This window comes from Cetorhinus maximus, chromosome 20 (genome assembly GCF_964194155.1).
Source record: "Cetorhinus maximus chromosome 20, sCetMax3.hap1.1, whole genome shotgun sequence".
Classification (NCBI taxonomy): domain Eukaryota; kingdom Metazoa; phylum Chordata; class Chondrichthyes; order Lamniformes; family Cetorhinidae; genus Cetorhinus; species Cetorhinus maximus.
Window position 1 is genome coordinate 85,588,436 of NC_135898.1, and position 27,074 is coordinate 85,615,509.

The 27,074-nt window shown below is 42.4% G+C and overlaps 1 protein-coding gene across 1 annotated transcript in view; it reads left to right on the plus strand.

Moving 5' to 3' along the window:
- zfyve27 (zinc finger, FYVE domain containing 27) overlaps positions 1-27,074 on the plus strand; it is a 168,350-nt gene that overhangs the window by 42,490 nt on the left and 98,786 nt on the right. The window contains exon 6 of the mRNA XM_078565097.1: positions 25,192-25,325. Coding sequence (XP_078421223.1) covers positions 25,192-25,325 — 134 coding nt within the window. The remainder of the gene's footprint in view (positions 1-25,191; positions 25,326-27,074) is intronic.

Below are 27,074 nucleotides of genomic sequence, written 5' to 3' on the forward strand. Positions count from 1 at the left end.
CTTATTTCATATGCTCGTATGCACAGTGTTGCAAAGTTTAGTGGTAGGCCAGAAGAATGGGAAAACTTTAGAAACCAGCAAAGGATGACTAAAACAAAATAAAGAGGAATGAATTGGAATATGAGAGAAAACTAACAAGAATTATGAAAAGAGAGAATAGAAGCTTCTACGTGTCTGTAAAAAGGAAGAGAGTAACTAAAATAAGCATTGATCCCTTAGAGGGTGGGACTGTGGAATTAATAATGGGAAACAAGGAAATAGCAGAGACTTTGAACAAATATTTTGTATCTGTCTTAACAGTTAAAAACACAGAAAACATCCCAAGAATAGTAGACAATCAAGGGGCAAAGGAAGGGAAGAACTTAAGACAATCATGATCGCTAGAGAAAAATTACTTGGAAAATTAATGGGATTAAAGGCGGATGAGTTCCCTGGACCTGAAGGATCTTAAAGGAAATGGCTGGAGAGATGGTGGATGTGTTGGTTGAAATCGTCCAAAATTCCCTAGATTCTGAAAGTCTCCAAAGAATTGGAAAACTGCAACTGTTAACACCACTATTCAAGAAAAGGGTGGGGGGGGGAGGAGACAGAAAGCAGGAAACTTTAGGCCAGCTAGTTTGGCATCTGTCATTGGGATTTGACACTTGCTCTCGAAGTTACCAAAGAAAAGATAAAGTTATTAACACATAAATACACAAAGATTAGTTACAAATGAAGATAAAACGATACTAAACATCCGATCAAGCTTATTTCATATTCGGTGCAGGCCTGATATGTTTTGAAGTCGAGATGGTGCATTGTCTGAAATGAAGGTCTTGAGGTTGCAGTGTTATCTGTGCAGCTGCTATGGCTTCCACTGTCGACTTGCCGGAGGTTGCTTCAAGGGGTAACTTAGTAGGTGGACTCAGTTTTTGAGTGAGGAGAGAGGTTCCTTCTGTTCCGTAAGCATGACGCTTTTAGCTGCCTAGTTACTTTACAGCTGACCAGTAGCTGTTTTTAGATGCATTTCTCTGTCTTTCCCTGGGTTGAACTTCTTCAAGATGGTTCGCTGTGTTGTAGTCCACTTCCTAACCTTTTCAACGCTTTTCCTAGGTAAGCCAAGGTGGCCACTGTTTATCATGTGACCTGTACAAAAATGTCAAGTAACTTTCCATACAAAGGAAGCAGGCATATTCCATTACAGTTACCCAAAGTCTCCTTACCTATGTAGTGATCGAAAGAGTCAAGGTTGTTCACACCTTAGTGGCTTATCAATGAGTGTCTTTGTATTTGGTGGAAAGAAACATCAAATCAGTGACTACAATTTTCCAGCCCCTCACGTCGGTGGGTCCCAGTGAACGGAGGTTTCCATGGCCGTGGGGGATCTGCCACAGAGGGACTTGACTGTTCCAGCTAGTGCGTTTTTGTTCACTCTTTTGGAGCACTCTTTGAATTTTTAAACGTATATGTCTGAGGATGTCTTCTCTTTGTCTGGCTGAAGAGATTCCAGCTCAAATCTACAGGGGAAAGTCAGGTGACCCTTGGAGCCCATTTGGAAACAGCCTTTAAACTCAGACCAAGGTTTATAAAATGTGACCTTCAAAGCAGCTTTTCTTAAAAAAAAAATTGTAAAATCCTAACTGCTACAACTGGACAGAGCATTGGTAAGACTGTACCTAGAGTACTGTGTACAGTTTGGCCTTCATACTTGAGCAGCGATATACTTGCATTGGAAGCAGTTCAAGATTCACTAGACTGATTTCTGGAAAGAAAGAGTTATCTTATGAGGAAAGGTTCAGCAGGCTGGGCCTAAACTCATTGGAGTTAAGAAGAATGTGAGGTGACCCTATTTTAAAAAATATAAGGTTCTGAGGCAGCCTGACAGGGTGGATGCTGGGAGGGTGTTTCCTCCTGGGAGTCTAGAACTGGAGCACAGTTTAAAAATAAAGGGTCTCCCATTTAAGATGGAGATGAGGAGGAATTTGTTTTCTCATAGGGTCGTAGTCTTTGAAATTCTCTCCCACTGAGAGCAATGGTGGCTGGGTCATTGAATATATTCAAGGCTCAGATAGATTTTTGATCAACAAGGGAGTTGAGAGTTATGGGGGTGGGGGAAGGCATGAAAGTGGAGTCCAGGCTACAATCAGATCAGCCACGATCTTGTCGAATGATGGACCGAAGGCCTACTCCTATTTCTCCTGATCTTGTGATCTTATCATTCTAGTAAATCTTTTTTGAACCTTAACAAGTGCTTCTATCCTTTTTGTAACCTGGAGAGCAGAGCTGTCCACATGCAGTGCAGTTAAGTGTGCTGTAATCGAGGTTCTGTGCTTGTTTAACATAACTTGCCTGCTTCTCAAATCTATCTCTCTCTTTAGAAATGAACCCCAGTGCTTTGTTTGCATTTTTTTTATAGCCCTTTAACCTGTGTCGCTACTTTTGATGAACGGGCAACTTCAAATTGATGGTAGGAGCAGGTCCAGCAGTTTCTGCTGTCAGCTGGACCACAGTAAAGTAAACGTGCCTGCTAACTACAGGAAATCTTGAACTAGAGTCGCGCTTACAATATGTATAATCATAATAGTGTTTTAGAAAAAATAAATAGTCATGTCTGTTGTAAGGGTAACAAATAGGTCAGAGTCTCTGGGAAGAAGAATGAGCGATAGGAAGCAGGGCCTGCACCAGGGTTACACGCGAGAACCCACATTTCAGTGGGTGAGTCTCTGTAATACAAGCTAGTTTTGGAGGTTGTGTAATTCTGTAAAATGACATTTGGGTCCAGACCAAATAGGATAACTTTCCCTTTTCATTTAAAGAAACAACTTGCATGTAACAACAGCAATTTATCGGTTGATGGTTCAGAGGTCTGTGAACCCCGTATTTAACCATTCATTCGCCCATTCTTCTTCTGACTAAAGCTGGAAGCATTAATAGGCAGGTCTCTTTCAAGCAGCCCCTCACGATGCGTAAATGCTCGGAGCGAGTGTCAAACGGGCTGTTAAACTACTAAAAACATTGAGAACTATTAACTCCTATTCTGACTTCCAAATTTGTGGCAAGGATTGAAAGTGCATGATTTCTGTTTAGCTGACGGATTTCGGCAGGCGAAGAGGGGAATTGTCAGGCTGGACTGGAACCTATGGTGGACTCAGCTGGTGTCTACAATGAGTAGCTGCAGAGGGAGAGCACCAGAACCGAGCCTGACGCTGTTCTTGACCAATGCACACCCAGGAGCCCTGACAATGAGTGTGTGTGCACATGTGAGTGTGTGTGCGTGTGTGTCAGTAAAATCTGGGGGCTTTTCTAGATGGCGCAGTACAGCATGACTTGGTACCTTTATCACCTAACCTTTTGGAATAGCGGAGTAAAAGAAAGTGAAACTGATGTTAGAACTGGAGTATCCACCATTGGGAGGTGCTTAAGAAGTGGTGGAGGGTCGTCTTGCTGGAGGCTAGTGGAAGGACTCCAAGAAAGCTCTTACCTCAACAGTGCCAAAGTGCTTTACAGCCAATGAAGCACTTTTGTTGAAGTGTAGTTGCTGTGGTAATGAAGGAAACGCTGAAAGTAATTTGCACACAGCAAGCTTCCACAAACAGTAATGTGATAATGACCAGATCATCTCTTTTAGTGAAGCAGATTGAGGGATCGATATTGGCCATGACATTGGGCAGAACTCCATTGTTCTTCAGATATCTTTTAGGGGCTAAAAACGCTGATAACCCAACTAAATATCAAAGAACTCCCCTGCAAAAATATGCATGCTACCTCTGGATGAGAAACTTTTTAAATGAAAGATTGAAGATCCTTTTTTCTCTTGGTGATTAGTGGATTGTAAGTGAAATCACACTCTGCTTTTTCTTCCTTCAAGCAAGTATTGTGACTTGTGAAAGGCTTCTTAAAGGGAGATTGCTGTAGGATCTTCCATTTGTAGACTGAAATTATTTAAAACCTGTGAACACAGAGCCTCTTCTTGCTACTGTTGCTCCATAGTGGACTGGGCTGTGATACCTACCTCCAGTGTTAATGTATCGTTGGTCATTTGTAACTTTAATCTGTCACTGGGTGCATGGTGCATTGTTAGAGGTAACTTACTCCGTCTTGAGTTTTGTCACTTGCCTGATGTAGGGATCGCATGAACTTCAGAATGCTAAGTAAACTCCAACAACAAAACAAAGAATAAACAATGGGCTGATTTTAGGAACTTCTCCACAAAGAGTGTACAAATGGACTTCTGACTCGAAATGTTAACTCTGTCTTCCTCTCCACAGATGCTGTCAGACTTGCTGAGTTTTTCCAGCTATTTTTGTTTTTGTTTCTGAATAGTGCAATTCAGGTATAAGTCTGGAATTCCTAGTTTTGTTTTCAGGATGTTACGTTAGTGACATTATTGTATAAGTGCAAGCTGTTGAATACTTTTAAGAAACAGTTGAATGATGTTATAGGAGCAGGAATAGGTCATTCAGCCCCTCAAGCCTGTTCGTCAATTCAGCTATATCATGGCCAATCTAATTTTTAAATTCATTCACGGGGTGTTGGCATTGCTGGCAAGGCCAGAATTTATTGTCCATCCTTCATTGCCCTTGAGAAGATGGTGGTGAGCTGGCTTCTTGAATCACTGCAGTCCATGTGGTGCGGGTACACCCACAGTGCTTCCTTGATTCTTTCATAATCATCTAGATTCATGGTTTATGTTAATATTTTAGAGGTGTAATTATTAGTTTTTGGGAAGCAAGTTTTGAAATATAAGGGAATTGAACCTCTAGAGGTCAGAAGGTGCCAGACCACCCAAAGCCACACATCAAAGAGCCTTGCAGGTGTACTTATGAGGTCAGAGTTAGGATGGTGAAAGCCATTAAAAAACAGTAGGTGGCCTTCATTTAGCTGGGGAACTGCAGACAATAGGTCTGAGGAGAATTGCCCTGACTTCATAAGAAATTTGAATTATCCCTGCAGATCTGGGGATCAAGAGGTTTGGTTTTGAAGCTGAAAGGTTAGTTAATGTAAATATCTATTGAACATCCCAGCTAGCTTCTGTTGCCATAGAGGTATTGATTCAGATTGGAGCCTTGGTTGGAATTCTGGAAAGTTGTTGGATTTTTCCAGAAGATCTTTGATGTAGGAGCTGAAAGTAGCCAAGCTGGTGGGTGGAAGCCCTGAGTTCAGCATGGAGCGGTAGAGAGTCTGCTAGGAGCTGAAAAGCAGTTGTAGATCCGAAGCAAAAAAGGCATTTCTGATGTGGAGACACTAAACCAGGATGCAATGAAGCCCAGGTTAGAACTGGAGTGTCCACCATTGTGAGGCACTCGAAGTGCTGGAGGGCCACCTTGCTGGCAGCTAGTGGAAGGACCCCAAGAAAGCTCGTACCTTGGGGGTTAGCAGGGCCACCAAGGAGAATAGACATGAAGCCCAGAGAACTGTGGCACTTTTGGTTTGGTCCCAGGAAATGAATGAGCCTTCAAGAACCTGATAAGTAGTCAACGACTTTCTGAGGGACGTCAAAGTGGAAAGGGAAAGGTTCGGTTGAGGAGTTCGATTTTTAAAGTAGAAGTGATCGCATTTATTTTTTTGAGTGTAAGGTATAATTGATAACCTAAGACAGTGTTTAGTTAGTAGTGTTTGCTTTGTTTGATTCTTGTATAGTAAAATCGTTTGTTTAAACTCTGGAATCTTGTGACTTCATCCTTTCAGTAGGTAACAGGGATTTTGGATTTCTCTTTAAACATCAACGATCTCTAAAAGGATTGTAGCAATTCTGAAACTTTATGCTCTTGGTAAACACAAATCTATTATATAATTAATATTCCTACTAAGCTGCACGCAGACACTGCCGCCCAGGTGTCTGGAAGATACCGCGGAAACCTTAATTCTGTGTTAAATCGTGCATGTGTGCAATAGCGCATTGAGAAAACTGGCTGTGCGTAACAACAAAATTTTAAAGAGAACACTGCATAAAATCTCGTAAGGTGGATCTGCTGCCCTACTCTGGATAAATGAGCTGAAAGGGGCCAAATGGTCATCTTTTATTTGTATCGACCCTGTTTAAAAATCTTCTCTAGAAAGTGTCTTCACACTTAGTCTTTTCTCTTTAAATATAGTGCTACATTGTCCTATTAGAACCGAAAGGTAGAATCTATAAGACGGTTGTGAAACCAGCCTTATATAGGGCAGGAACATGGGAAATATCAAGAAGAGAGAAACAAAGACTGGATACTAATAAGATGCGGATGCTGGGATGGATGTGTGGAGTATTGAGAAAGGACAAAATCAGGAACCCGCAGTCAATACATCAAGGAATCAGTGAAGACTGTGGGAGCATCAAAGAAAGTAGCGGAGAAGAGACTGAAATGGTATGGTCACCTGTTGCGAGGAGCGAAGAAACGTGGTGAAGTGAGTGATAGAGATGGGGCTGCCAGGAAGAAGAAGAGGAAAGCCTAAGACCAAATGGAAAGATGCAATGCGAATAAATGCAGCATAATTGGAAGAGGAATGGGGGACTGACAGGAGGAGATGGAGAAGGATGATCATTTAGCATTGTGGCGACCCCAAGTAAAATGGGAGAAGCCAAAAGATAATTATCCTGTAATTGCAGTGATACACTGAAGCACACCCGCTGGGAAAGTTTCCAATTTAGTCCTGGCCTTTGTCGAGTTGCCTGATTTGTCAGCTTGGGAAGCTTGAGCTGTGCTTCAATCGGCCATGGATTATGGAATGAAAGAGTGAACATAATAGCCAGATTCTTGCTCCATGTCACTATGCAGCAACTGCTGATGGTGAGTACTCAGTGTCTGTGCTCACGTAAAGAATGGTAATTGGGGAAAAAGTACTCAGAGGGCAGCTGTAAGCGAGGTGAGGATGTGGGGAAGATTGGTGCTTTCTGTTTTGTAAGAAGGCTTAAAACAAAGCGAAAAGAGTGGGTGGCGAGCATAGAGTTTCTTTAAAGCTGGCTGCTATTCTTTTTAGTCATAGCACTTTAAAACCATTTGGGGGCAATATCTACCCTTTTCTGAATTGCAAGTGAAATCCAATCTGTTATACGCCTATCTGCATGTCACACTAACTACACAGAGATGAATTGTTTGCTTCTGTAATCAGACCCCCATTATGCGAGATTCCTAATTTGCTAAATTTATACGTTTGTTTCCTGCTGATTGTCCTCCTGACTGTCGAGGGTGTGGAATTATTTTTAAGCTCAAGATTGTGTGGTATGAAAAGAAAAAGCAATTAAATATGGGTATCATTTCTTGTTGCAGATTTAAGACAAATAAAAAAATCACTTATTCGTGAAGTTTCAAGCTGGGTGTTCATTGCGATGAGTGAAGCCTAACAGTGGGTGTGTGAAAATTTTCATAACTGTCCACTGAACTGTGAAAACTGTCCATTAGCACAGTTGATATTTCCTTTTAACACTAGTGTAATGTGCTAATGGTAGCAGCAATGGAATCCATTTGAGGCAACTAATTTAAGGGCATTGTGCAAGAAACACATTAAAACATATTACCTTGTAAGACAATTTTATTTGAGGTGAGCGCTTGATACTGTTACCTTGCCTTGCATGACTTTTTCAATGGAACCGTAGCGTGTGTTCCAATGATAGAAGCCAAGATCCACAAAATTCCAGGAACTAAGCTCCCTTTATCTTCAGGAGATCGACACTTTTATCTTTAAGATATCAGGCCCTGGACATCAGTCTCTGCTACTTCTATAACCTAACTCCCATTAATGAGCTTTTCGTCTGACTACCCAAATAGGTAATGGAGTATGTATACTTTGTTAAATGGCTTTTTAAAAAAAATTATGTTAACCAAATGATTCTTTTGAAACTGAAGCTTGAAAAGTTTATGCCGTTAATTTAAAAACAAAGTACAAAAGTATTTCCACCTGCATTGGAATGGGGCTTGAAATGATTTGGATTTTTTTAACCACAATCCCTTTCAAAGAGCCAACACAGGCGTGAACACCCAGCTTGAAACTTCACGAATAAGTGATTTTTCATTTGTCTTAAATCTGCAACAAGAAATGATACCCATACTTAATTGCTTGTTCTTTTCTTACCACGCAATCTTGAGCTTAAAAATAATTCCACACACTCAAGACGGTCAGAAGGACAGTCGGCAGGAAACAAACGTATAAATTTAGCAAATTAGGAATCTCGCATAACGGGGGTCTGATTACAGAAGCACACAATTCATCTCTGTGTAGTTAGTGTGACATGCAGATAGGCGTATAACAGATTGAATTTCACTTGCAATGATGGGTCGAATGGCTTCCCTGTGTGCTGTCGGGTCCTGCAATTCAGCTGTTTCATAGCCATGACTCAGAAAGGCCCTTATCCTGTTTGCTAATGACTCTGCTTAAACGTGACGAGGTCTCACTGCACCAGTCAGCAAGTGCAGAATTAACTAAAAAGTACTGTTTATTTTGCATTCTTCCTCCGTTTGAAATTCCTGTGCAACTTAATAATGAAAGAAACTTATGGGAGGAAGGAACGGAATAGTGTTCCTATTTTGAACAAACAAAATATTCTTTTCGGTAAATTTTTGTGCTAACTAAACTCTGTGTGTGGACATCACTCCCTGATTGGGCATAACTTTGCCTAGCTGAAGATAGTTATCCTCAGCCTCTGAATCCGCTCCCTTGTTTTGAGAGAGCTGCTCTTTCTTTTCGCAGTACCAGCTATCCTCTGAATGAGAATACTAATTTGAGCATTCTGACCATTTGTGATCTGGGTTGAAGAAAGTGTGGAAAGACCAGAGCTTGCTGTAGCATCTTTCCCTTCTAGCAACCACCCCCCCCAACCAATGCAGAGTACTCTCTCTTTTGGAGGTCCATTGACTGACGATGGGAGAAATTTGACTACTGATGACCTGGTGACTTTGATGGATTGTCATTTGATCTGGGGATTTATGTGTCTGGTTGCGAGTTACTACTTTCCCTGTTCCTTCAAAACTTAGAAAGGACTGCTCATCTGGAATTTGTTTGGTGCAGTTTGGTTTGCCCTTGGGGGAGTCTGTGTGGAGCATGCAGTATTAGAAATATATTAATACAATGAAAAATATCCTGTTGCCTGATGATCACTCACTCTGGATTGCAACAGCTCAAAGCAAATTTAGTCTAACCACAGAATAACAAGCTACAGATTGTTCCCTGTTACCCATTGACTTCTGCTCCAAAAGTGAGCACACGTGGGCAACAAAGAGCAGGCAGGGTGAGACTCGGCTGTGGACGAGCAGCTGCCCACGTACACCAGCTAGGCTGACAATTGAAGAATGGCCTCCAGTGAAGTACCAGTGGCCTGCTGTCTACCATGGAACTCTTTCTGGACTACATTTGGAAGTGGAGAGTGAGACGATTCTAAAATAGCAAAGCACGTTATTGGGAAATAATAAGTGGTGAAAGATTTCCTTTGACTTCCTTTGTTCTGTGTGGAACTTGAGAGTTAGAAAGTATATATTGAGCTCCTCTTAGACAGCCCCTCGGGATGGAGAATGACTTGCTTCCACTCCTGTTTGATGGGTTCTGAGGTGGCTGACAAGTCCAGTGTGCATTCTGCAGACTCTGCCACATGCAGGGCAGGTAGTGCTTGAAGGGTTGGATAGGTAGGTTGGACTTCACCTCTGCACCTTCGCAATGAAGTGTCTCGATGTGTTTGATGCCTTCCTGAATGAGCCTTCTCCATTTTGGTCGGTCACAAGCCAGGGTCTCCCATCAGTCAGTGGGGATGTTTGACCTCTTCAGGTCAAGATATTGAGCAAGCCTCCTGAGATCTCTCTGTCAGAAATTGGCACATAGGCAGGAGGGCCATTGAAAACTATACAAGGAGCTTGTTTTGGGTCCAATTTTACTTTGCCTTTTGATGTAGAGGAAGCAATTAAAAATTATGTAATTGTTTGCATATACTGGGAAACGATAGCTGGTATCTGTATAATACAGTAAATCAGTTGTTGCTACTGTTTGTTTACTATTAATCAATCTGGTATTTTATAGCCTGAACCCCGTTTTGAATGTTTTATTGTACTCGCTTTCTGAAGTCAATGCAATTGTAAAGGAAAGTGAATAAGTTCATCCCATAAACCACATACAGTAACTTGGGTTTGTGTTTGATCCCAAGATCTCAACGGTTGCTCAGCTATTGTGGAAGTATCAGGTTGTAGCATTCGATTTGTGCTATTTGGCACAGGAAAGGTGCCTAAGGTAAACTTTAAAAAAAAAACAGACAGGCTAATGTTTTGGGCAAGACACTTTCGTCGGAATATTTTGTAGGGACTTTTTATTTCTCCTATATACAGAATAATTGATACTTGACAGTAACATCTGAGCATCATCATTTCAGTATAAAGTCCGAAATACCATCGAATTGCTATAAGACTGTATTCTAATTGAAAATTTCTTGATCGAGGTTCACTTAGATTGGTTCCTGGGATGAGCTGATTTCCCTGTGAGGAGAGATTGAGTGGAATACATCCACATGCGTCTCTGGAGTTTGGAGGATTGAGGGGTGATCTCAATGATACATATAAAATTCTTACTCAGCTTGGCAGGGTAGATGCTGAGAGGCTATTTCCCTGTCTGGGCGAACTAGAACTATGTATAATAGAGTCGGGATAAGGTAACAGCCATCTAGGACTGGGATGAGATGATTTTTTTTTCTCTGTTGTTGGGTGAGTTTAAGGTTGGGAGCAATAGGTTTGTAGATACTAAAGGATGTAGGGATAGTGCAGGAAAGTGAAATTGCTGTAGAAGATCAGCCTTGATCTTATTGAATAGCAAAGCATGCTTGATGTATGGACTGCTCCTGCTCTCACTTCTTATGTTATGTTCCTAACCAAAGATTCTTTATAGTATAATGAATATTTGAAAATGTTTGCATGACTGATCGAATTGAGGGGTTTGCTGGCTTATAATGGGTATATACACAAATGATTACATGGCATAATCTAATCAAGAGTTTCAGATGTTAGAAACCACTTGAATGAATTCAACTATTTATAACCCTCATATCTGAATCCCTGCATTAGATTGCAGCTTTGAAATTGCTTCCAGATATCATGTGCTGTGTTGAATAATGTTTACTGAATTCCACTGATAGCTCAGATAGTAAAGGCAGTGTGTGGCTCAGTCATACATACCAGGAGATTGACCAGCACAGAATGTGACCATTCGTCCAGCTGTGTCTGTGCTGTCAATTTACTAGAAACTCATAGCTCTGTATTTTCTTCTCACTCAAATGTTGATCCACTTTCTGAAAGGCGCATTTTGTGTTTGCCTCAACCACTCCCAGTGGTTCTAACAACCCTCGGCAGGAGGGGATGGTAGCATAGTGGTACTGTTACTGGACTAATAATGCAGAGACCTGGACCAGTGCTCCAGAGTCAGGAGTTCAAATTCATGGCAGCTGGGGGTGGGGAGGGGTTTAAGAGTTAAGAGTTGACTCTTAACTAACTGCCCTCTCCAGAATGCACTGTGGGTGTACCACATGGCCTGCAATGTTCAAGAAGTTGGCCACCGCCACCTTCTCCAGGGCAATTAAGGATGGGCAATAAATGTCGGCATTGCCAGTGGTGCTCAGATCCCAAGAACAAGCTTAAAAAATGAGGAAAATTCTTTGTACTCTTTTCTATTCTCATTCTGTAGCCATGTTAGATTATGACTACTGACTACCACAACCAGAGGAAAGGTCTTTCTTTATCGAAGTGCTGCATCATTGTAACGACCTTGTGGCCAGTAACTCTGCAACAAATAGGTTGTAGTTGAAGAAAAGCGTTTAGTTACTCCAGAAGCAATCTGGAATACGCGAGAATCCTGCACGATTATCCTTCTGCTAATCATTCTAACCTAATGATCCACTGGATTATTTGTAAAACAAGGTGAGGTGTTGCCTCACTGTACAGTCCATTAAGACTCCTTGTTTGTATTTAACCCTTGTGAATAAGGTTCATTTACCACTTGTACTGTACCTGTCTTCGTTCCCTTGCCAAGGCGGTTGCTGTGTGATACGTATAAAACCCAAAATTTGGGGATTCGATTATATACTGATTTCTATTGTCCACTCCATGATGGTGGGCTAGGCAGGCTGCACTGTATTGCTCGGTGGCCCGGAAAAGGCCACTGAAAAGCAGATGGATTCAAGGTAATAGAATCAGAGGTGACATGAGGAAAACATTTTTTTTTTTTACACGGCGAGTTGTTATAATCTGGAATGCACAGCCTGAAGGGCTTGCGGAAGCAGATTGTATAGTAACTTTCATAAGGGAATTGAATAAATACTTGAAAGGGGCGGGGGTTGGGATTTGAAAAGTATGGGTGTTCTATTCTAGGTAGCCAAGCAGTGAAGGTTAGACATTTATAAGCTTTTATTTATTGAGATACACATTACAAACCTGCATCTCCAAACCCAAAAAGCCCAGTTTCAGTCTGTTTCTCTGTATATGAGCGCAAGTGAATCCCCAGTTAATGCCCACTGCTTGAATACAGTTAAATACCCAATTTTTAAAAATTATTTGTTCATGGGATGTGGGCATCGCTGGCTAGGCCAGCATTTATTGCCCATCTCCAACTGCCCTTGTTCAGAGGGCATTTAAGGGTCAGCCACATTGTCGTGGGTCTGGAGTCACATGTGGGCCAGACCAGGTGAGGATGGCAGATTTCCTCCCCTAAAGGGCATTAGTGAACCAGATGGGTTTTTAGGACAATCGGCAATGGTTTCATGGTCATCATAAGACCATGATTAATTCCAGCCGTGGTGGCTCTCAAACCCGGGTCCCCAGAGCATTACCCTGGGTCTCTGGATTACCACCCCAGTGACAAAATCACTACGTTCCCATCTCCCCCCAATATACGATTACCAAAAGGGAAGAGAAAGGAGTGGGACTAATTGAATAGTTCTTTCAAAGAGCTGGCACAAGCATGATGGGCCAAATGGTCCTCTATGTCAATGTGACATTCACCTTGTTAAAGACAATTGCTAGTTGAACAGGTGATGGGCATTGATTATCCCATCTAAATAGAATAAAAAGATACAGCTGGAACACTTTGTGTGGAAGCTACTTGGAAGTCAGTAGCACTGAGGAGTTGTCTTGAAAATAAACCAAAAGACCAGCCTGGATTAATTCTTCCACCACAACCTCTTATGAATAACACTCTCTATCCTGTATCATTCTATTAGGGTGCCTTAAAGCCCATTTTGAAAAAAAACCTGGAATTGCCATGCAATGAATATTCTGTCACTGTGACCTTGGTTATAGAAACCTCTGTAAATTATGTGAACATTTGGTTTTCGGTGCATCTTTAGATCTGGTTTCATGAGTGGAATCCTGTGAACGTGACTTACTGAGGATCTGCAGTCATTAGTGCTGTTTATCGTTGTGCTTTTCAGATAATATATTCAGATTGTTTTCTTTTTAAAGGTGGTTTTGGTGTAGGCTGCGATCTCCTTCCTCCCTACATAAATATTTCCATCTGAATGGAAAACTTACACTTGTACTTTTGCATCTGCCTGTGCGCTATATTCCAAAAGGATTTGCGTGTGCCAACAGCATCGCTTGGCAAATGCAAGCACTGCATTTTTCCATCTCTCATGAGGGCTGCGCTGTTCTATTTACTTCACTTTCTACTTGCAGGTAACAGAAATATTTAAGAGCCAGTCGCTTTTTATTATTGTAGGTAGGATGGGATATTAGTATCTGAAAAGTTTGTTTTCTCATCTTTACGTGTGCCTTAAAATTGAATCAATTTTTTTTTAATATACTTAATCCCCTAAAAAGCCTCTCTTGGAGCATAAGATCCATCCTGGGTGACTGGCCGTAGCACAAGATGTGGTCACATCCACTCAGCAGTATTAAGTGTTATATTAATGCAAATATCTCCGATACTGGAGATCTGAAATAAAAAAACAAAGTGCTGGGAACACTCAGCAGGTTAGGCAGCATGTTTCTCTCTCCACAGTTACTATCTGATTTGCTGTGTATTTCTGGCACTTCTTTTTAATGTCACGATGTAAGTCATTTCCAACCATTAGTAACCTAAGATGCAGGTACCAGAAGGAATCTTAGTGATTAGCTGGGGTGTCTCCTTAGCTCAATGCGCGAATGATGTGGATGGCCCCTCCCGTTGTTTTTACATGCTTGATTCTCAGGATGGGACTTTCAAAATCAAGTGCTGCTCCCTGCAGCGTCTCGCGTGATGTGCCATATTGACTTTGATGTTTTGGTCATTCTTGACTGGTTAAGTGACCACTTCCCATGTGAAAACTATAAGACCATAAGACGTAGGAGCAGAAGTAGGCCATTCGGCCCATTGAGTCTGCTCCGCCATTCAATGAGATCATGGCCAATCTGATAATCCTCAACTCCACTTTCCTGCCTTTTTCCCCATAACCCTTGATTCCCTTACTGATTAAGAATCTTGTCTATCTCAGCCTTGACTATACTTAACAACCCAGCCTCTCCAGCCCTCTGCGGTAAAGAATTCCGTAGATCGACTACTCTCCTCACCTCTGTCTTAAATGGGCGCCCCCTTACTCTGAAGTTATGCCTTCTGGTCCTAGACTCTCCCACAAGGAGAAACAACCTCTCAGCATCTACCCTGTCAAGCCCCCTAAGAATCTTATGTTTCAATAAGGTCGCCTCTCATTCTTCTAAACTCCAATGAGTACAGGCCCAACCGACTCAACCTCTCCTCATAAGAAAACCCCTCCATCTCCAGGATCAATCTAGTGAACCTTCTCTGGACTGCCTCCACTGCCAGTATATCTTTCCTTAAATACGGGGACCAAAACTGTTCACAGGATACTAGGTGTGGTCTAACTAATGTCTTGTATAGTTTTAGCAAGACTTCCCTATTTTTATACTCCATTCCCTTTGAAATAAAGGCCAACATTCCATTTGCCTTCCCTATTACCTGCTGAACTTGTAAGCTAGCTTTTTGGGATTCAAGCATGAGGACCCCTAAATCCCTCTGTGTTGCAGCTTTCTTCAGTTTTCTCCATTTAAATAATATTCAGCTCCTCCATTCTTCCTGCCAAAGTGCATAACCTCTCACTTTCCCACATTATATTCCATCTGACACATTTTTGTCCACTCACTTAACTTGTCTATATCCCTCTGTAGACTCTTTGTGTCATCCTCACCACTTGCCTTCCCAGCTATTTTTGTGTCATCTGCAAACTTGTCAATAGTACATTCATTTCCCTCATCCAAGTCATTAATATGTATTGTAAATAATTGTGGCCGCAGCACTGATCCCTGTGGCACTCCAGCTTACAGGTTGCCATCCTGAAAATGCCCCCCGAATCCCAATTCTCTGTTGTCTATTAGTTAGCCAGTCCTCTATCCATGCTAATATACTACCCAACACTATGGACTCTTATAAAGTATCCTTATGTGCGGTACCTTATCGAACGCTTTTTGGAATCCAAATATATTACATCTATTGGTTCCCCTTTATCTATCCTGCTTGTTACCTCCTCACAGAATTCTAATAAATTTGTCAGGCATGATTTCCCCTTCATGAAGCCATGCTGACTCTGCTTGATTAGATTATGTATTTCTAAATGCTCTGTTATCACATCCTTTATAATAGACTCCAACATTTTCCTAATGACAGATGTTAAGCTAATTGGCCTATAGTTACCTGTTTTTTGTCTCCCTTTTTGAATAAGGGTGTTACATTGGCTGTTTTCCAATCCTCTGGGATTTTCCCAGAATCGAAGGGTTCTTGGAAGGTTGCCACCAATACATCCACTATCTCTGTAGCTACTTCCTTTTAATATCCTAGGATGCAACCCATCAGGTCCAGGTGACTTATCAGCCTTTAGCCCCATTAGTTTCCCTAGTACATTTTCTCTAGTGATAGTTATTGTATTTATTTCCTTCCCCCATCTTTTGCCCCTTGATTATTTAATATTTTTGGAATTCTATTAGTGTCTTCTACCGTGAAGACTGATGCAAAGTATTTACTCAACTCCTTTGCCATTTCCTGGTTCTCCATTATTATTTGCCCAGCCTCATTCTATATTGACTTTGGCCTCTCTCTTCCTTTTTATGTGTTTAAAGAAGCTTTTGCTGTCCGTTTTTGTATTACTTGCTAGTTTACCCTCAGTTTATTTTCTCCCTCTTTATTTTTTTTTTGGTCATCTTCTGTTGGTTTTTAAAACTTTCCCAATCCTCTGGCTTACCACTAATCTTTGCCACATTGTATGTTTTATTCTTTCCCTTTGATACTTTCCTTAACTTCCTTGGTTAGCCATGGTTGGTTTATCTCCTTCCTACAATCCTTCTTCCTCACTGGGATATATCTTTGTTGTAGAAATATAGAAAATAGGAGCAGGAGTAGGCCATTCGGCCCTTCAAGCCTGATCCGCCATTCATTATGATCATGGTTGATCATCCAACTCAATAGCCTGCTCCCGCTTTCTCCCCATACCCTTTGATCCCTTTCGCCCCAAGAGCTATATCTAACTCCTTCTTGAAAGCATACAATGTTTTGGTCTCAACTACTTTCTGTGGTAGTGAATCCCACAGGCTCACCACTCTCTGGGTGAAGAAATTTCTCCTCATCTCAGTCCTAAATGGTCTACCCCATATCCTCAGACTGTGACCCCTGGTTCTGGACTCCCCCACCATAGGGAACATCCTTCCTGCATCTACCCTGCCTAGTCCTGTTAGAATTTTATAGGTTTCTGAGATTCCCCCCGCCTCATTCTTCTGAACTCCAGCGAATATAATCCTGACCGACTCAATCTCTCCTCATATGTCAATCCTGCCATCCCTGGGATCAGCCGGGTAAACCTTTGCTGCACTCCCTCTATAACAAGTACATCCTTCCTCAGATAAGGAGACCAAAACGGCACACAGTATTCCAGGTGTGGTCTCACCAAGGCCCTGTACGATTGCAGCAAGACATCCCTTTTCCTGTACTCGAATCCTCTGGCTACGAAGGCCGACATACCATTTGTTGCCTTCTTTACCGCCTGCTGCACCTGCATGCTTACCTTCAGCGACTGGTGTACAAGGACACCCAGGTCTCGTTGCACATTCCCCTCTCTCAATTTATAGCCATTCAGAACTAATAACATACCAGAAATGTTGGGGAACACAGGGTTTAGTGAGAGGGAGGAACTGAAAGAAATCAGCATTAGTAGGGAAATGGTGTTGGGGAAATTGATGGGATTGAAGGCCGATAAATCCCTGTGGCCTGATAATCTACATCCCAGAGTACTTAAGGAAGTGAGTCATGAACTATTTTCTTAAACGTTTGCCATTGTTCACCAACTGTCTTTTCTGCTAAACTCCTTTTCCTGTCCACTCCAGCCAACTCTGCCCTCATTTCTTTGTAATTACCCTTATTTAAATTTGGCATAGATGTTTCCGAACTAAGTTTCTCACTGTCAAACTGACTGCTAAATTCCACATGTTATGGCCACTGTTTCCTAGGGGATCTTTTACTCTGAGATCATTTATTAAACCTGCCTCGTTACACATTACCAGACTCAAAATAGCCTGATCCCTGGTTGGATCCACAATATATTGCTCTAGGATGCCACTTACCATTGAGTCAATGGCGCGGGCTTTCATTGACTGAGCTGGCATCAACAGAGCATCAGCCAAATCCCAATGTGGCACACTCTGCGATGCCATGCCATTCGGGATGCCTGAGAACCAATAGAAGACAGTAGTAGATTAAGGCAACCGGATTGACGATTCAGTCTAAGCCTTTCGTGAAAGAACTCTACGCAGTGCTGAACAGTGCCAAGGATTCACCTTGCATAATTCCAATGCACCCTGGAAGGAAGGCGAGCATTACCTGCTGCTTTGTTTAGCTTATTTACCCCCCCTCTTGTGTTCTCTCCTTCTCTAGATCAATTCCTGATTATGCTTCTGTCACACACCTTGGGATGTTTTACTATGCTAACCTTGGTGATTGGGAAGCTTCTAGAAACGATAATTCAGGACAAAATTAATAGTAAGAGGGTAATGCTGTAGATGTGGTGTGCATGGACTTCCGAAGGGCATTTGTGAGCAATGTTAGAGCTCATGGAATAAAGGGGAAAATAACAACATGGATACAAAATTGGCTGAGTGATAGGAAACAAAGTTTTATGTCTTGGGTAAATGAGATTGTTGGCCAGCCGAACTCTAACTGCACGCCTTCCTATGTTCTCATCAATTGCTGCTTGCAGTCAATAACATGAAGGGACTGATGTAAGAATAAACAGTGATGGTTTATTGAGACTTAGGGCAGAGCACCAGATCATACGTGCTCACTCAGAAACCTCCAGATCTAGACTTATAGTTCCCAGTTGCCCACGTTGTACAGTGATTCATCAGCGTTGTCACGTGATCAGTACACTTGCATTCTCTTAAAGGGACACGGTACCTCACTTTACCACATCCCTCTCCCTTTATTTAAAAGTACAGCTAACAAGCTTAAAACATTAACTATTTACACAATAACTATTTACAGGTCAAGTCTCTCGGGCGGCCCTTCTTTGACGGGTTGTGCAACGACCTCGGCTGGTGTTTCCGAGACCTCCTTTTCAGGGGCAGTTGCCTACTATGTCCCTCAGTGGATGATTTCACCCTCTTCTGGGTGCAGTCACGTTCACTCCTACTGCCCCTCCTCTCCAAGCTGAAACAGATAAAGGGCAACAAGCACAAAGCAATACAGCGATGAGCTACATAATGCGTGAGGAGAAAGAGGAAAAGAAAAAAAATTATTTTTCTTTTTCTTTCCGAGCACTGTCAATTTCTCTCTTTCTTCCTGCATGTCCTTTTCTTGGTAGCACTGACCTGTATCTCCACCTTGTCTTTAAGTTCGCTGTTGGCTGGACTAGACTCGGACGCGAGCTGAACGTGAATGAGCTCAGTAATTGGGTTTCCCAACAGCTCTTCTGAGAACTCAGGGTCTTCTAGCTTTAAAACTTCAGGGCTTTTGCTCAGCTGCTGCTTCAGCTCTTCCAATTCTCATTAATAGTTTTCTGGAGAATCGCATATTGTTGCCCCTTCTCAGCTAATTCGTTCCTTAACTCGCCCAGAGACGGGCTTAATTCTTCCTTTTCTTCATATCTTTCTCATGGCACAAATTGGGAGTTGATTGAATTTTGTAGCGCACAAAGACCCTTTAATAGACTTTCCATTTCCTTTTGAAGGATGCTGACTTCAACTTGAACTCTGTCCCGGTGTAACACTTTCACGGGCTTCTCCCTTTGGGTCTTTGCGCACTCTTTTTATTTTGCAGCCACACTTCTGGTTTCGAATTGGGAACTTAGTGGGCCCTCAAGATTTATCTCTCCCAGCCTGTTCCTTCCGAGGAGACTCGGTCCCCTGCCTGACATTATACAAATAGGGGTAATTTTGCAGACTGTTCCTCATATTGCACCTTCACTGACATACCCCTTTCACATTTATTTCTTCGCCCGTGTACGTCCTCAGCTTTGTGTCTGAAACTTCTAACTTCAAAGGATGGGTTCCTTTACTCAGATGTCTAAATGTCTGCTCTCCAATGACGGACATCGACACTCCCGCATCAACTTCCATCTTAATGGGTTGTCCAATGATCATTATGGCTACTTGGATTGGCTTAGTTCTACCCGCTTTGCGGTTATATAACAAATGGGTGTCTGATTCTATTTCTTCTGGCCCTTCCATGAGGCGTATTTCACGATTTTTCCTTCTGCCTTTATAGTGTTGTTTTAGCCTTTCTCTGCAGTGCCGCATTATGTGGCCAAAATGGTGGTAGAAAAAGCACTCGACTTGTTTGAGTTGTCGTTCACTCACTGGAGGCCTGGATGTATTCCTCTCGTTCATTTCGTGGGTTTTCACTGCAGTACCATTGTTTTTCAATGGTCTGGAGCTAAAGAGCGTTCCCCACCTTTCTGTGGAGTCCGAAGTTTTCGCGCTTTTTGTTGCCAGATTGTCCCATTCAACCAGACGGACGCCGCCATTTTGTGTATCTTTTATAACTTTGGAATTTTTAACAGCACTCTCCATCATGGTAGCTAATTCTGATGCCTTATTGAAATCTAGACTAGGTTCGGCTAGCAAACACCTTTGGATAGTATCGTCTCCAATCCCGCATATCAGCCGGTCTCTCAACATATCACTAATGGGCGTTCTGAATTCGCAATGCTGAGTTAATGCCTTTAAAACAGCCACATAGTCAGTTATTGTCTTCTCCAGAAGCCTGTTCCTTAAATTGAACTTGAAGTGCTGCATAGTAACTGAGGGCTTTGGCCTCGTGGCTCTGTACAATTTTTATTAACTCGTCGAAAGTCTTTGAGTCTGGGGCGCTAGGTGATGTAAGGCTACGGATCAGTCTGTACATTTTGCTTCCGCGTGAGGACAAAAAAAGAATCGCCCTCTTCTCCTCCCCCACGATGTTGTTAGTGGTAAAAAAAGAACACTAGGCGTTTGACATACTGAGACCAGGCATCTGAATCGGGGTCGAATGGATCGACATGCCCGAACTGCGGCATTGTGAACGACTGCAAGGGGCTGCACTTCTGTTGGGTTTTCAGGTAATGAAGAATTTAGGTGCTTACCTTACCGTGGAACTCGCCCTCTCTCTGGGGTCTCTTATAATTTTCTGTCCATAGCCATTTTTCATTTATTTACCCTTTTAAATGTATTGCCGCTTTAAGAGCAGTCACCAATTTTTTTAACTCTGTCTCTGCTGCTGCCGGCTTTTCTCTGTTGGGTTTCACACTTTTTGGGTTTTGGCGGGATCCCAGCGATCGTGATTCTGCAGTATTTTTATTTTAAACTGCAGCACTGCTTTCTGCTCCAGTTGCTGGCTGTCGCCTGTTTTATAAGATAAGTACAGTTGCTCTTTCTAATGCTTTTCTTATCCATCTTGAAATTTCTTTTCTTTTTTTCTTTATCCTCTTTGTCACTTTTATGACTTGGGTAAATGAGTTCATTGGTCAACCGAACTCTTAACTGCATGCCTTCCTATGTTCTCATCAATTGCTGCTTGCAATCAATAACGGGGAGAGACTGATGTAAGAATAAACAGTGATGGTTTATTGAGACATAGGGCAGAGCACCAGATCATATGTGCTCACTCAGAAACCTCCAGAACTAGACTTAACAGTTCCCAGTTGCCCGCACTGTTCAGTGATTTGTCAGTGCTGTCACATGATCAGTACACTTGCATTCACTTAAAGGGAGCGGGTACCTCACTTTACCACACACAGAATATTGGTGACCAGTTGTTTCACGGACTTGAGGAAGGTTTATAGTGGAGTTTCCAAAGGATCACAGTTAGGACCCCTGCTGTTCCTGATATACATTAATGACCAAACCTTGGTGGACAGGGCACAATTTCAAAAATTTGCAGATGATACGAAACTTGGAAGTATTGTGAACCATGAGGAGGATAATGTAAAACTTCAGAAGGACATGAACAGGTCGGTGGAATGGGCAGGCAAGTGCGGATGAAATTTAATGTAAAGAAGTGTGAAGTGATTCATTTTGGTAGGAAGAATACGGAGAGACGATATAAAATAAAGGGTCCGATTCTAAATGGGGCGCAGGAGCTGAGGGACGTGTGTAAATCATTGAGGGTGGAAGAACAGGTTGAGAGCACGGTTTATAAAGCTTACAGCACTCTGGGCTTTATCAATAGGGGCATAGAGTACAAAAGCAAGGAAGTTATGTTAGACCTGTGTAAAACACTGGTTCGGCCTCAAGTGGAGTATTGAGTCCAGTTCTGGGCACCACACTTTAAGAAGGATGTGAAGGCATTAGAAATGGTGCAAAAAAGATTCACAAGAATAGTTCTGGGGTGAGGATCTTCAGTTAAGTAGAAAGATCGGAGAAGTTGAGACTGTTTTCTGTTGAGAGGACTTGATAGATATATTCAAAATCGTGAGGGATATAGATAGTAAATACGGAGAAAGTATTCCCATTAGTGGAGGCATAGATTTAAGGTACTTGGGTTAGGATCTGGAATGCACTGCCTGAGAGTGTGATGGAGGTAGGGTCAATTGAGGAGCCTTTCAAAGGGAATTGGATCAATACCCGAAAAGGAAAAATTTGCAGGGCTACACAGAAAAGACAAGGGAGTGGGTCTAGGTGAATTGCTCCTTCAGAGGGCTAGCACAGATACAATGGCCGAATATCCTGTGCTGTAACCATTCTATGATTTTATGATAAAGGCACTGTATAAATGCAGGTTGTTGTTATTATGGGCACCCATGTGTGAATACTTTTAAGCAGGGCTGTTAAGTGGTAATCAAGAGCAGGCACCTTGATTTGAATGGTTTTTGTCCCCATCTCTAGTCCAAGGGCATTGAGGTCAATTCCAAAACGTCCAAGGATTCCATTCCATTCTCCTAGTTCCTCTGTCTCCGTCATATCTTAAACAACCTTCCACAACAGTGCTTCTGAGATAAAAACAAAAACAAAATTACCTGGAAAAACTCAGCAGGTCTGGCAGCATCGGCGGAGAAGAAAAGAGTTGACGTTTCGAGTCCTCACGACCCTTCAACAGAAGTTCTGTTCTGTTGAAGGGTCGTGAGGACTCGAAACGTCAACTCTTTTCTTCTCCGCCGATGCTGCCAGACCTGCTGAGTTTTTCCAGGTAATTTTGTTTTTGTGTTTGTTTTGGATTTCCAGCATCCGCAGTATTTTTGTTTATATTAGTGCTTCTGAGATGTCTTTTTCCCTCAACTGAGGATTTCCCCCCCCACCTCACCCTGTTTGACAGAGTCCTCGACCGTGTCTACCATATTTCCTGCATTTCTGCTCTTATCCCCTTCCCCGCGCTCCCAGAACCATGGTATTATTCCCCTGTCCTCACATTCCACCTCACCCACCTCCATGTTCAACGGATCATTTTCCGCTATTTCCGCCACCTCCAGTGTGATCACCAAACACATCTTCCCCTCTGCTCCCCTTTCAGCATTCCAAAGGAAGCATTCCCTCCTTGATACCCTGATCCATTTCTCAGTCAGGCTCCCACCCACCACTCTTCCCGCCCACCCCCACCACACCACCCCATCCCCTTCCCACAGCATCTTTCCATGAAACACAGGAGATGTAACACTTTCCCTTTTACCTCCTTTCTCTTCAACATCCAAGACCCCAAACACTCCCTCCAGGTGAAGCAGTGATTTTCATGTACTACTTTCAATCTAGTCTACTGTGTTCGCTGCTCACGATGTGTTCTCCTCCATACTGGGGAGACCAAACGCAGATTGGGTGACTGCTTCGTGGAGTACCTCCATTCAGTCTGTAACCATGACCCCGAACATGCCAGATAGCCAGTCATTTTAATTCTCCACCTTGCTCTGACGCTGACATTTCTGTCCTCGGCCTGCTGTAAAGGTGAGGTGCTGTTCCATCGAGGCTCAGCGTAAGCTTGAGGAACAGCACCTCATCTTTACAGCTTTCCAGACTCGACCTGAGTTCAACAATTCCAGACCATAATCTCTGCCCCATTTTGTTTCCTTTTCTCTGCATTTTTTTGGTTTTTCTCTCATTTTTGCTTGTAATCAGCAGCACACCTGCTTTAGGCACATCTTTTGTTTCTTTCCTTGCCCCGTCACCATCCCCTTTGGTCCTAGTGCTATGTGTCCTTGTTGTTTTTCGGATCACAGAGTCTTAAAGGCACAGAAAGGAGGCCATTCGGCCCATCGTGTCTGCACCGGCTCTCCAAATGAGTATTATGACCTGGTGCCATTGCCCTGTCTTTTCCCTGTACCCTTGCACATTGTTTCTATTCAAATAATCATCTAAAGTCCCCTTGGATGCCTCGATTGAACCTGCTTCCACCACACTTGCAGGCAGTGCATTACAGACCTGAACCCACTTGTTGTGTGAGAAAGCTTTTTTCTCACGTCACACTTGTTTCTTTCACAAATCACTTTAAATCTGTGCCTTCTCGTTCTTGATCATTTTACGAGTGGGAACAGCTTCTCCCTATCTACTCTATTCGGCCCCCTCATGATTTTGAACATCTCTATCTAACCCCCTCCTAGCTGCCTTCTCTCCAAGGAGAATAGTGCCAACCTCTCCAGTCTATCCTCATAGCTGAAGTTTCTCATTCCTGGAACCATTCTTGTAAACTTCTTCTGCACTTTCTCCAATGTGTTCACATCCTTTCCTATATTATGGTGCCCAGAACTGTACACAATATTCCCGCCGAAATCTAACAAGTGTCTTGTATAAATTCAGCATAACCTCCCTGCTCTTGTACTTTATGACCCTATTAATAAAGCCCAGGATATGCTTTATTAACTGCTCTCTCCACCTGTCCTGCCACCTTCAATGATCTATGCACATATACACCCAAGTCTTTCTGCCCCTGCACCCCCTTCAAAATTTCACCCCTTATTTTATATTGTCTGTCCATGTTCTTCCTACCAAAATACATCACTTCACGCTTCTCCGCATTGAACTTCATCTGCCACCTATCTGCCCACTCCACCAACTTGCCTATGTTCTCTTGAAGTTCCACACCATCCTCCTCCCAGTTCACAACACTCCCACGCTTCATATCAATGATGTTGGTAATAATCGCACTTTAAACTTGAAAAGATCAGTACTCATGATCTTTAACTTGCCATGCTGCCTTGTTTGAAGGACTGGTTTGAACTGGTTCTGCACATCACATCAGCCTCTGGTGCAGCCATGAAATGTGGCCCCTGGAGCGCTTACACACAACCATTAGCTCCTAGCTAATTAGTTCCTAGCTGTTAATACAGATAACGCAACAATATATAACACCTGGAAAATTAACTGTTCTGCCATTCAATCTCGCCTTGTCATCCATCCTATCACAGATCTTCCTTTTTCCCTTGTCCCACCCTCAAAACCTATTTCATCTCTAACTTTTCTCAGTTCTGGTGAAAGGTCACAGACTTGCAACGTTAACTGTGTTTCTCTCTCCACAGAAGCTGCCTAATCTGCTGAGTATTTCCAGCATGTTCTGTTTCTATTCCAAAACCTCCGTCACTGCTCTTATTTGAATCCCCCGTAGCGCAGTTTAAGCTGGGATTTTTTTTTTGCTTAGCCTGCGTAACTTGAACCCAGATTGATGCATTTGTTCACTGGTCCATCAAAGCAGTTCCATCTTTCAGCCCGGTGTGTTGCTCTACACAGCTCTTGAGTTGGGTTGGCAGGGTTGGGGAGTGAGGGTAGACGTGAAGAAATGCTGTGTTTCCCAATGATTGTTTCATTTTTCTTCTCCCTGTTTTTTTTTTTGTTTCTGCAGTTACTACTGATTACAAGGGAGCTTTACTGCAGAATTTTAGATCAAACGCTGAGATTGAAGCAGAGGTGGCTGCAGTGTCAGATACGGAAGGAGGTTTAAACCAGGACATAACTCCAACTGCAAGTACCCCAGAGGTGAGAAGCTTGGATTTTATAGACTGGTGTATACTTTTCCTAATAAATACCGCTGGAAGGAAGAAAGCAATGAAGAACTTGGATTTATATAATGCCTTTTACAACCCACAAACAGTAATCACGTTCTGACTAGATAGTCTGTCTTAATGTTATTAGTTGAGGGATAAACATTGGCCCCCCAAGACATTGGGGAGAACTCCCTGCTCTTGCTTGAATAATGGCGATGATATCTTTTACGACCTGTTTTCTGAGAGCACCTCAGATGGTGTAGCACTCCCATTCAGTCAGCAATGCCCACATCCCATGAATGAATAAAAATTAATTGGAATATTGCTGAAAAGAGAGACATGTTGCCAAAGCTTTTTGTCTTGCAGTCATCAGGGCAAAAACAAGGATGCCAGATTTCAAACAATCTCAAAATTGATGCAAACATTTGAAATTTGGCATTCCTATCTTTGTCTCTTTTCAACAATATTCAAGTTCTGTACTATCAAGCGACTGTTAACTTGTGAGAAATGCTGGAAATTAGGCGCAATCTCTTTAAAATATCTGTCCATGTCGGGATTTTTCTTTTTGTTTCAAGATTTGAGGCATTTGGGTATCCTGTCAAACTTCATATCTTTAACATATTTTAACTTTTGAAATTAAAAATGAAATATTTGGATTGAGATTTTTGCTTCGTTTATTTTACCTGTCCTTTTCTTCCCTTAATTTGAATTTAGCCCAAAATGATTAGATGAGAGTCCTCCATTTTCAGCTGGGACTGTGTGGATTCTGAGCTTTGTGCAAGAGAGAGAGAGACTGCTGCACTGCCACGGTCAGAACTGGTCCATGTCAAGTTCGCATTCTCGTTCACAAAGCTCAACAGATTCCAATTAAAACGTTTCGGCAACTAACAGACTAATATCACCCAATACGCATCTTTGTGGGATAGTTTATTACTCTTTATTCTATCACATTTATCATAATTACTATTAACCTGCATACCAACCTTCTCAATCTCACTTTCAAGTGAAGTTTTTGGAGAGGTTAACGCCATCTGCATTCATCTGCCCTCCCATTTCCAGTGTTGGCTGGTGTGAGGTTTGATTTGATGGTATTTGTCGGCCAACAGTGCTTAAAAAACTGAAAAGTGTCCAATGCGTGTTGCAACTAGGACTTGAGAGTAGCGTATCATTCCTGCTGTCACTGACTTACATTGGCACTTGGTTGAGCAACACTTCAATTTTAAAATTCTCATCCAGCTGCTTTGATTGTGAAGATGTAATCTGGAGGGAATTGACAGTTGAAAATAGCTCAGGCTGACATTCCGTTGCAGCACTGAGGGAGTGCTGCATTGTCGGAGGTGCTGTCTTTCGGGTGACACGTCAAAGCAAGGCACAGGCGACCTGTTCAGGTGGTCAAAGTCAAAGAACTGTAGGGGACTTTTCCCTGAGCCTTGGTCAACGCTTGCCTTTCACCAATATCTCCTTGAGAGATGAACTGCTCATTTACCACGTTATTTTTGGTGAGACTTTGGTGTATGCGACTTGTCAGTGTATCTGTCTGCACAATAGCCACACTTCAAAGCATAACTTATTCAGGTTGTGAAACACTTTGAGACACCTGAAAAACCAAAAGGCACTATATAAATCCAAATAGTCCCTCTAATTCACGACATTGCGTGTTAAATTAAGATCCAGTTTGTGACCCATTTTATATTAAAGGAGTGTATGTGCTATGGCACATTGTGTACCACAATGAGTTGCG